Raw genomic sequence first — 12,263 nt, forward strand, 5'->3', positions numbered from 1 at the left:
GCCAGGGGCACATGTTTTCCCTCCATAGTCTCAGAACCCATGACATTGGGGCAGTGAACGCTGTCTTTCCGAGTCGGTTCTAGACCTATTCTTATTAACACTCTGGTCAAACTGACTCATTTGAGGAAGCACTTTTCTTTTGATGGGTGAGGGAAAATGAGGCATTAATAAGCTGAAAGAGATCCTGACCCAGATACTAGAGGGGTGCACTTCAGCAGCAAACGTGGCTGCTGGGTTGTCAGGCAGCGGTGGTTGCTGTGGGCGCTTTTCGGACTTAGAGGGACACAGAGGTGGACACGGAAGTGGCAGTGGGTAGAGGAAGACCTTGTTCACCAGATCGGTGCAGCAGCACAGACAGACCGGTGAGTCTGTGCCTCGGATCTCTCCACAGCGTCTCAGTGTCCCACTCATGGCTGTTTCTGGCTACAAATTGCTGTGGTTTTCATCTGTTTCTGGCCCCCGTCATCATTTTGCTCACCTGAATGAGCCTGTTTATTTAGTTCACCTTTAATGAATAAAATTAAGAAAACACCACCGATATTTTATATCAAAACAAAGCAGAAATATCATCTTCTTAATCTTCCTTAACACTATTCAAATAATAATAAAAATAATATTGCTTTTTTTTTTTTCATGAAAACAAAAAGATTAAGTTGCTAATGAGAGCAAAGTGGCTTCACACTCAGTGAGAAACAGGAACAGGATGCATAAAATGTGATGCAAAATTCCCGAGTATAAGACGGTAATTCCACGGCAAAGACACAGGCGGCTGCCTTCCCGCTGACAGCCAAATCCCGGGCAGACTGCATGCACTGCAGACGAGCGCTCAGATGGGAGTGCCAGGCCAAACAGAAGATGGACACTCCCCATATGTTCACCCCACACTTCTGCTTTCTGAGGCGCCCAGCCACGTCTCTAAAGTGCCCCATATTTGTATCTCTGGGAACAGGAAGGCATCTTATCAACGTTGTTCCCTTCCAGAACTGCTTGGCCTTCTTTCTCTCACAGATTTCTGTCCCCTTCACCCCACCACAGGGACATCTGGTTGGGTGTACTTATGAATATCCACGAGGCATTTTTTTCCTTAGTGAATTTAATATTAATCTAAACATCCATTTTCTAAGTATAAACCATTAAGAAAGTGCATCCTTGTAAGCTCCTAATTTTTTTTTTTAAAAAAGCATACACAATACATTTTTCTCTTTAGATATTAAAAAAGTTCACACTAAATAAATTATTTTTAACTCCAAATTTCAAAAGCACAGGTACTGAGGCTTACTTCATAGACTAAAGTGTGACAAAACCAAGTTCCCTCTCTCCCACCACCCCCAATGCCTATTTGATTTCCCTTCTGAGTGAGAGTCAAGCTTCCTCCCTTGGGTCCTCATTGTAATTTATGGAGAACAGGGGAGAAAGAATATAAATTGGAGGTAGGGTGGTATCTCTGGGATTTTCCAGAGACCTGGGATAGAGAGGCCCCAGGAAGTCTACAGGGGTCACCCTAGCTGAGACTCCTAGTAGCAAGGGGTGAGGGAGTAGGGGTGGAGTTGGAGCCTGAAGTGCCCACCTCCTGTAGCTACACAGGGATTCTAGTGGAGGGATAAGGACCCCAGCATACCCAAAAAAACTTTTGACCCAAAATGGTCGAAGGTACATGGAAGCAAAGATTGGGGGAATAATTGCAGGAACTGGAGGGGTCAAGGACTCCAGAGAAAGACCCATGGAGTCAACTAACCTGGGCCCATGGGGACTCACAGGGACTGAGCCACCAACCACAGAGCATGGTCTGGGCCTAGGCCCCTGCACATAGGTAGTAGATGCTCAGCTTGGTCTTCATGTGGATCCCCAACAGCTGTAGTGGGGGCTCTCTGACTCTGGGGCCGCCCTTTGGATCCTGTTCCCCTAACTAGGCTGTCTTGTCTGGCCTCAGTGGGAGAAGATGCATCTAGTTCTGCAGCGACTTAATGTGCCAGGGTGGGTTGGTACCCATGGGGGACCTCCCTCTTCTCTGAGAAGGAGGAGAAGAGAGAAGAGGGAAAGGGGTGTGTGGGCGAGACTTGGAGGAGAGGGGGGCTGCAATCAGGATGTAAAGTGAATACATACATTTAAAAAATTTTTTAATGTGGCAAAACAGTCAAGCCCCACTGAGTCCTAATCTCATTGTTTCTGTAACTGATGGCTTTATTGACATCAGAATCTGTAATCTGGGCCATTTCCACGTTGCAATGACATGGTTAAACCTATGTTCATAGTCTGTGAAAAGTGTCTAGGTTGGGCATTGGTGCTACATGCTCCCAGCCCTTGGGAGGCAGAGGCAGGTAGATCTCTGTGAGTTTGAGGCCAGCCTGGAGTTCTAGGATAGCCAGGGCTATTCAGAGAGACACTGTCTCAAAAAGTAAAAGCAAAACCAAAAAGAGGTGGGGAAGAGAAAAAGAAAAGAAAGAGATCAAAAAGAAAGGAAGAAGGAAGGAAGGAAGGAAGGAAGGAAGGAAGGAAGGAAGGAAGGAAGGAAAGACTGACTGACCTACCTTTTTAGGGCAACTTAATCATAAACAGAGTTTTGAAGATCAAAGGCCTTTTGAGGTTAGCAGGTTAAGAGAAGAGAAGAGGACAGGCGCAGTGGTGCATGCTTGTAATCCCAGCTCTTGAGGAGGCTGAGGTGGGTGGATCACTGTGAGTAAGAGGCCGGCCTGGTCTACAAAGCGAGTCCTGGACAGCCAGGGCTACATGGAAAAACCCTGTCTCAAAACATAAAACAAACAAAAAATGAAGGAGGAAGAGGAGGAGGAGAAGAGAGGAAGAGATTAATATCAGTGGTTGATAATGGCTGTTTTTCTACTGTCGAAGATGCCTTGCCTGTGCAGCATTGTCGAAGACGGTCCTTGCCCGTGTGGTTTCCCACTTGGTCCTAAGCACCTAAAACAGTGTCTGATAATACTAAAGCCACACATAACTCACGCAATGAATAAATGGCAGATTCAAATCTGTGCATAGCTGGGATTGTACCCCCAAATTTATGAACATTGCCTTTAATACCATCCTAAGTGAATGACATTTTATCCAATGTAGTAACTTTTAAAATAATATATTTTAGAACACGTGTTACTTGAGTGAACTTTAGGTGTCTATAGTTACAAGTACCTAAACCGAAGTGTGTCCTTCCCAAAAGGCAAAACAAAAAAAAAAAAAGACACTGTCGTGCTGTTGGCAAAAAGGAAGGATTGCTCTTTTCACACTTCAGACGTAACCGTGCGCAGCACGTTCATACCTGGTTCTGTTGATGCAGAGAAGCTGGACTTTTGGGCCCGAAGAAATATTTCTTGTTAAGGTATGTGTTTTTAATGTATATAGACTTGGCCTCCCTTTGCCTTTGGTCTTTAAAAAGGATTCTTCGGAGCTGTTCGATATCTATCCAACACATTAGGTCGATGCTGGAAACAAAGCACATTCCTTCTTAGTGGCTCCTAAATCCAGGTAAACGCCAGGCAAACCTTGGCAGTCGGGAGGCGGCTGTCTGATTAGCCTGCATCTCATCAGATCAAGGCTAAACCAGCACAGCCTCCTCCCAGCCTAGCACAGAGGGCTCCACTGTTGCTACAGTCTCAGTGCCTGATAGATCAGTGACTTCTGGCAGGGAGTGTGGGTACAGAGACAGATCTCTCGTCTGCTGGTGGTGTCTCAGAGTTACCAGAGGGAAATGCCACACATAGTTATGTCACTTAACAACACGACACAGTTAAAACGGTCCTCATCGAGATGAGGGAAATTGGTGGTGTTTGGCCCTAAGTTCAAATCAGTTTCTGTTAATGTGATTTAGGAAACTATGATCAATATTTTAGTTTAGAGAACATAACTTTCCAAAACTACATTTGATGTATATATTCATTAATAAAATGGCAAACTTTTACAAAAATTAGTAAAATGAAAGATACACTTCCCAGAAACACTGATGTGAGCACCAGAAAAAAGGAAAGCTTTTTTTCAAGCGAGCCGGTTTTAAAAATCCCAATGAATGCTGCATAATTGCTTAAAATTAACACTTGGAAAGTTAATGCAGTGATATGCGCTAATAGAAAGTCATCTAAACAGATTTCAGATATTTTTGTCTAATTTTTACTGGCATAGACATGGGTAAAGATCTACTACCAAGCCACTATTATGGCAGTAATCAAAATCAGTATCAAAAAAGGATTCTTTTTAACTGACAAGTGTATTTAAAAATAGGCATTTCCTCACCTTGCAGAGTGGGACTCTAGAAACTGGCGGAAATGCTCAAATTCCAGTTTGTTATTAAGCAGGTCATTGAAGGTGAAGTGTTTATAGTCCTCGGGGACGTTGCTCCAGTACTCTGTTTGCTTAGAGAAGTCAGAGATGGACAGCCCGGCAAGTGCAGATTCAGTGCCCTCCTAGTGATGAAAACGCTTTCACAAAACTCTCGTAAAGGCGACAAATTAGTTATGATTTTAAACTATGAGAAACTGAAATAAAAATTAACTATTGGGCCAACAATTTATTAGAACGAGGTAAGTAACTTGGCCGTTCACATTCCGCCTTTCAGACAAGCTTGTACTCCGTCCCTTGTTAACGATACTTAGTAAACACTTACCAGACACAAGCAAAGTACTCTGCGTGCGTGTGTGCAAGCACAAGTTCACACAGGTGCCCATGTGTAAAATTATTTGCTTTCAAATGTTACTTTTATTTCTTAGTAAAGGGGAAATGCCTTTTGTAATAGAAAACTAAATCATAAAATAATACTATCGCCCAGAGATAACTACCATCAGCATATTTATGTCACTCATGGTCTCTGTGCATATGTGTGTGTATATATACATATGTGTGTATATAGGCATGCATACATAGTACATATGCACACACATATCTAAATAAGCATATCTTATATTTATATAAAATAAATATTTTATGTTTACACTTATATAAAATAAATATATTATATATAAATGTAATATTTATAAATAAAGCATATATAATACAAATAAATATAGCATATTCATTCTTATATAAGCATATGTACATATATAGTTTATTAAAAATGAGGCTATGATCGTATACCTATAGTTTTATAGCTATATTCTTTATCTTAATAATTTATAATGGAGATAAGATACTCTTCCACAACTATTTTAAATTTTTTATATTTATTTCATGTGTATGAATGTTTTGCCTACAAGTCTGTATGTGCACCACAGATATGCCTGGTGCCTGCAGAGGCCAGACGGAAGCATCAGAGCCCTGGACCTGCAGTTATGGACCCTTGTGAGCGACCGCATGTGATTCTGGAAACTGGGCCCAGGTCTTCAGTGGCTCTTAACCACTCTGGCATCATCCAGCAAAAAAAACCACATATAATTTTTTAATATAGCCAACTCACTTCCATATTTGATTTTAAAAATTGTGCAGCCATGAGATAAACTACCAGTATTTCAAAGAGTGGTGCTCCTTTTAAGGAAGGATTATGTATAGTATTATAAATTTTGCTCCTGAAACTTAAAACTCAGCATTATTATATACTACTTTATGAATGCACATGTACTTCCCAGGTTTGAATTAATGGCACATTAAATAGAGAACTTTTGTATCAACCAAGCAACTATTGAGGTTCTATTTTTTTTAATAGCTATTGTTTATGAAAAACCTTACTTATATAAAAATAAAAACCAGTTAAACACAAAGAAGAAACTTAAAATGACCTGAAACCCACCATTCCAAATTCTTTCTCCTATTTTGGTAAACTTCGTCCCTCATATCTCCTTTTACATATGTGTACATATGTACATACGTGTACACATATGTAACACAAATAGGATCACATGATATGAGGAAGAGGTGGTGGTGTTCACTCTGTTGACTCAGCCTGCCCTCGAACTCACAGTGACCCATCTGCCTCTGCCTCCTGAGTGCTCAGCCTAAAGCTGTATGCCACCACGCCCGGCTTGGCATTAGCATTCTTATGCCATGTCTTGTATATAGCTGTATGTCCTGAACAGGTCAATTAACTGACTTTTATGTAGATGCATACATTTGATTCTCTGGTTCTGTGGATCTATCAGGGTTTATCCAATCAATACAAAGCTTGAAGATCTGAGCTGGGCATGATGGCACACACAAGGAATAGGCCCCAGACCTTGAGAGCAGTGTCAGGGTGGGCTGAGCTCAGGGTCATCCTCAGGTACACACTAGGTAAAGGTCATGAGACAGACATAAGACTGTCTCAAAAAAAAAAACAAACAAACAAATGTCACAATTTTACAATTAAAAATAAGAGTTAATATCCTAACCAATCCTATGATCTTTTTACTGGCTTTTCCAAGAATTTCCTGGTTGTTTTTCTCTCTTTCTTTTTTAAAAAATCTGTTGCTATACATATGATAGTTTCTTTTTGTTCAGAAAATGCAACTGAACTCCTGTAATTTGACAAAAATATAATTCCTTACATGCATAAAATAATGGGTACACTTAAGGGACTGTCCCGTGGTTTAAGGCTTAAGTTCCTGGTCTTGGGAAAGAGGAGCAGATGGCATGACTCCCTTTGTCACTTCGGCTTGGTTTTTCCAGCAGTGTTGAATATGTCATTATAACACTGTGACCTGTCAAATGTAGCAAGCACGCTAGGCAGAGGGGCAGCAGGATTAGTGAAACGGGTGTCAGGAGTGTTTACGGAATTTATTTTGACTATATACTTGACTATAAGTCGAGAGAGGCTTTTAAAATATCACATGACATTCTAACTTTTCTAGTATAATCTGTACATTCCTATAGTAGAAAGGATACCATGCTAATTTTTCAGAATTCCAAAAGTTAGATTCTATACAAGATCACTAGCCAGATATAGAATATAATAACTGCCTAGGATTCCGAATGGTGACTTTCTAAGGATGATGTCTTACCTCAGCCTTCTTGGAAACCTTTTCTTCATGTAAAGCACGGAGCTTTCTGAAGTATGTGGAATCTAATTGCCGAGTCTCTTCTTGCTGTTCCACCTAAAAAAAAAACCAAACAAACCATGGCGTATAGTACTAGTTCAATAGGCATCATGAAAAATGGAAGACAGAATGCACAGTTTACAAAGGATGGTGGGCCTTTGCCAAGGAGGCAAACTGCTTTTGAGGCAAGAGCAGAGAGCCATATGCCATTAAAAAAAAAAAACAAAACAAACAAAACAAAAAAAAACAAAACAAAAAACCATTAGCTACAATGAAGTGACACATCACGTATACACAACAAGGAACGAACGCTTTCTGTTTACTGGCACAGCTGCTGCTGATGAATGCCTCACTGTGGGCACACACGTAAATATGTCGGTTGCATTTTCAGTTTCTAACCAACATAACAGAATGAGTCACGGAGAAGGCAAAGGCTGCTGACCATACGGACCAAACACTTCACAGGAGAACAAGAAAGGACAATGCTGTTTAGTCTATTCCTAAATGTTTTATTGCTATAGATAGCAAGAGAGAACACAGTTGGTCCAATTACGGCTCATAGAGGTCTGTCTTCCTACTGTACAGTGAATCATTTTCTATAGGCAGGAGAATAAGACCACGCCCCAGTTCTCCAGTGCAGGAAAAAGCCAGTTTGGCTGGCTAGCCACCTGAGGACTTCCTGTATTTAACAGCTAACTTTGGTAGTCTACATTACAGTCAGCTAGGCTTTTAGAACAATGCTCTGGACAGAAGTTAAGGAAGATTCTAGAACTAAGATTAATTTCCCCCTTTTATTAAGAACAGTACATAATCAATCTTACACATTTTTATAAGATTCATTTGCTAATACCAAAATGTTCTGGTTCAAGGCAATTATAATTCCAAATTTCCTTTACAGTTACAGGATTCTATAGACTTCATATTTATTCCAAGAAATGTAATAATGCTATTAGTATGAGTCAAGAGAGGCTTTTAAAATATCACATGGCATTCTAAGTTTTCTAGTATAATCTGTACATTCCTATAGTAGAAAGGATACCATGCTAATTTTTTAGAATTGCAAGAATTAAGGAATAAAAATCTAACTATTTTGTTCACTGAATTAAGGCTTCAGAATTGTTTTAGTCAAAAATCCAGTAAGGTTAGTCTATGCAAAGTATTTCTGTATTAATTTGAAGATATTTGCTTAATTTATCTTTCTTGGTAAACAACCATAGCAACACAATGCCAGGTGCAATGGCACACATCTGTAATCCCAGCACTCGGGAAGCAGAGGCAGGTGGACCTCTGTGAGTTCGAGGCCAGCCTGGTCTACAAAGTGAGTCCAGGACAGCCAAGGCTACACAGAGAAACCATCTGTTGAAAAACCAAAACCCAAAAACAACAGCAACAAAAGAATGGCACTACCCCCATACAATGACCTCACACACTGGGTACATGTGTTTACCTGATGGAAAAAATACTCAAGGGAAGTTTTAACATCTGATTCAAAAGAAATATCTAAGGACATCTTCTCTCTCCACCAGTGATAATAGTGAAAATATTCCAGTGCAGAGGTTTACACGATAAGTAGAGACTTATCCCGCCAAGCACTGTGATTCGATGAGCACCTGGTACTTTAAATAAAAGCCCTGACATCTGCAGGGCCTCTGTGTTTCTACGGGTGTGGTGTCTACCATAACTCATGCAGCAGAAAACGAAGCGGGCCTTCTCCAGGAACCAACGACCACTGCTGAAAAACACCAGTAAAGGACAGCACAAAGGAAAGCTCACATTTCTCTTCTGACATATTTGTACAGAGAGCAAGAATGACAGAGATCAAATCTTTTCTCAAGAGACAATAGGAAGACTGGCAAGAAAAAAAAAGATAAAAAAATGAATAAACAGAGTCGGTAAGCGTTTCCCCTGCCTGGGCCTTGGTCTTCCTGGGTCTTGACTGCAGAGCCATGGCTCGCTGGAGACCTGGCTTGACCCTGTGCTGAAAGCACCTGTCACTGGCCGCCGTACCTTTCTGTAGGCCACCTGGTCTGACATCACCATCTGTGTCCAGGGCTCCAGGAGGAGGAGAAGGACATACTCTTCTGCCATGTCAAACAGGTCTTCGAATGGTGGCTGTGTTCTCATGTAGATGTCCTTCTTCCCTTCTGGTTGGAGTCCAATGTCCAGAGTGGCCGATGGGGCAATATACGTGGCAAAAAGATACTGAAAGAGGATGGACAGAGAGGGTTGTCTGGTTGGCAAACACACCGGCAAAGAGGGCAAAACCGTACGTGACACAGTGACATATTTGTCCAAAAGAATGCTCTCCTTTTCTTTGTCCATTAGAAATTAGCAACTAGTCATTTTTTTTTTCTTGGATCACAAGTGTCTGAAGATAAAGTCTGATTGGCTGACGCTGCCTTTCAGTGTGTTGTCTTTCCTTGTGCATGCGAGGCGAGGGCTCTACCACCGAGCTACACCTCGCCTTCTACCTCCTGTACGCTATCCTTCTGTGGCACGGCCTGCAATCCCCGCACTCAGTGGGCAGAGGAGAAAGATCAGCTCAAGGCCACTTCAACTTCACAGTCAGGTTGAGAGCAACAAAGGCTACAACGCTGCCTCAAAAACAAACAAACAAACAAACAAACAAACAAACAAAACACCTTAAGAAACAAAAGCCAATGCCATATAGCAATGGAAATCTGGCTACTGGTAGGTCTTATCTAGACATCAAACAAATTACCCAGCCTTTTCATTGCAGAGTTCAAATAATGGCTAATTGGCCCCATTGGGGCATAAAATGTCTCCATCTGGTGTCTTAATGCTATGGACGAATACAGGAAGGTTATAGAGTAAACAGGAAAATACGCATAGAACTTCCAACCACCTCCCACAGGTGTCCACCGGGATCATTTGTGCTGCTGCTCAGTAACAGCTATTCATACCTGAGAATCAGTCTAATAACATTGCCGTATCACTCTTCCTGGATAGTAGAAAGAATGCATATAATTCATTATATATACATAAATATGCATATCACACACATATTCTAAGGCATGGGGAGTGTTGCTCCTCACATAACCCAGGCCGGCAGGACCAGAAGAGGTGTAGGAATCCAAGGGGGCTACCAGGAAGGGCTTACCGCCTCAGCCCCTCCCCTGCAGAGCCCCAGGAGCTCTGGGGCTGCTGAGAGCAATGGCTCCTACTGCCCTCCCCCACATCACTGCACTTGGAACCTGGTAGAGATCCAGAGGAATCCGAGAGCGTCACCGGTCAACTCGGCACAGCTGACAACAATTAGCCCCGTAAGTATTTTGATTTCTTGTTTTCTGTTATTTAATTTCCGCTCTTGCGTTTATTTCTCAGGGTGATTTTGCTTTGCTCATGTGTTGCTTCACAATCTGCACCATTTGCTCTAAGGCCCACTTTATTAGTCTTCAGCCGCCTGTTAGGCCCATGTCTGATTCCCAAGCCTGTTCTTCCCTCTTTCATCCTTATCCCTCTTATTTTTGCCTAGCCACGGCCTTCCATAGATTTAACAGTGTCCAAAATCTGTGGGCCCCATGAGTACCCCAACTTTCCCCTCCCACCTACTTCACTCACCTCCGTCTGTTACTGTTTTAAAAGTCAGTAGTCAGTTCTGATACTTACCCGCCTTCCTTCCCTCCCACGCCTAATCCCAAGAGCTAAAATCCAAGCGTAATCCACACCACCCTTGACTGTCCATCCTCCAACAGTTGCTGAAATCAAAGGGGCCACTGTTGCTAACTGGCTAGTACAGTATTTGCATAGCTGCACTACCACGAACTCCTGGTTGTTTTCCAGGCTGTCTCACACAGGGAATGATATAAAACTCACATCGACACCCTGAGCCCCTAGACTAAGCAATTATTTTCCCAAGGATGCACAACCTCAGCCAAGTCTCATGTGACCACTGTAATTAAAAGAATATAGCTGATAAAACAAAGCAAACAACAAACAATATCTAACATGTAAATACCAACACAGGAAGATAACAAACGTGAAAAACCAAGTCAATATAACTCTTCCAAAAATTATTAACCCTACAGTAGTGGCATCTAGTGAGACAGAGTTAGATGACATCCCAGACAAAACTAAAAATGATTATAAAGATACAAATGTGCAAAGATACGAAAAGTTGAATGAAGGAAGGTGGAGAATGATGGGAAAAAAAAGAATTCAACAAAGAGACAGAAATAATTGGGGGAAACCAACCTAGAATGGTGAGAGTAAAAAGCACTAGGTCAGTAAAAAACTGGAAGGTTGAAGCAACAAAAGAGGTTAAGGAGAGGCAGGGTAGACAACCTTGAAAACAAAGGCAAGAAGTGGACAACACAGTGTGGTCAAGGCAAAGGAAAAAGAAGATGTGGGTGTAAATTTCAAGACATACAGAGTAAGAGTGATCCAACAGCTCAACTACAGGGTAGTCTGAAAAGACCATGTCTACATACAGTGAGCACAGAAGGAGAACTGGCTCTAAAGGCATGGAAGACATTTTCAAAAGGACCGTGCAGAAGATATCCCAGTAAAGAAAGGAGATCCCGATCTAGATAGTGGAGACAGCTAGGACACAAAGAGAAAAGACCAAAAAAAGAACTTTCCCTCATCATATTGTAATTAAAACAAAGAGAATATATTTAAAGTTACAAGAGAAACACCAAGCAGTAGATTAATAGATTTGTTAACTGAAACTTTAAATTGTAGGCAGTAGATTTCAAGTTCTGAAAGTCAACTGCCAGCACAAACTGCTACACCAAGTGTGCTATCCATTCCAACTGAAGGAAAAATAACTTTACATGATTTTTAAAAAGTGTATGACCATTTAACCATCTCCACCGAGGATACTTGAAGGAATCCTACATAATTAAGAGAAAGGAACATCTATCCGTGAGCTATAGGAAAGAACAAACCACACAGAATAATAGTAAAGCAAAAGAAGAGGGGGGGAAAAAAGCAAACACTACAAAACCAAAAATTGACAGGAACTAATGCACGCCTTTCAGTAATAGCTCTGAATATTAAGGGTCCCAATTCCTCAGTCAAAAGCCACTAGGAGATCACATCAAAAATTGGGAACCACACATTTGCTGCCTCCAAGAAATACACTTCATCACAAAAGATAGACACTGCATTAGAATAAATGGCTGGAGAAAGGTACGCCAAGTAAATAGACCTAGAATACGCCGGTACCACTGTTCTGACATCTGACAGCATAGACTGCAAAACTAGGGAGAAAAGACATGACTTGAGATTAAGGGAACAGTCAATCAAGTGGGCATTAGATTCAAACACCCATGCCTAACACACCGTGCAGTCAGC

At 41.4% G+C, this 12,263-nt stretch overlaps 1 protein-coding gene across 1 annotated transcript in view; it reads right to left on the reverse strand.

The window, feature by feature from the left end:
- Rgs22 (regulator of G protein signaling 22) overlaps positions 1–12,263 on the reverse strand; it is a 112,691-nt gene that overhangs the window by 23,626 nt on the left and 76,802 nt on the right. The window contains exons 15-18 of the mRNA XM_051160504.1: positions 8,952–9,146; positions 6,909–7,001; positions 4,237–4,406; positions 3,269–3,431 (exon numbers count right to left, since the gene is read on the reverse strand). Of these exons, the coding sequence (XP_051016461.1) occupies positions 3,269–3,431; positions 4,237–4,406; positions 6,909–7,001; positions 8,952–9,146 (621 nt within the window). The remainder of the gene's footprint in view (positions 1–3,268; positions 3,432–4,236; positions 4,407–6,908; positions 7,002–8,951; positions 9,147–12,263) is intronic.

This window comes from Acomys russatus, chromosome 17 (genome assembly GCF_903995435.1).
Source record: "Acomys russatus chromosome 17, mAcoRus1.1, whole genome shotgun sequence".
NCBI lineage: Eukaryota > Metazoa > Chordata > Mammalia > Rodentia > Muridae > Acomys > Acomys russatus.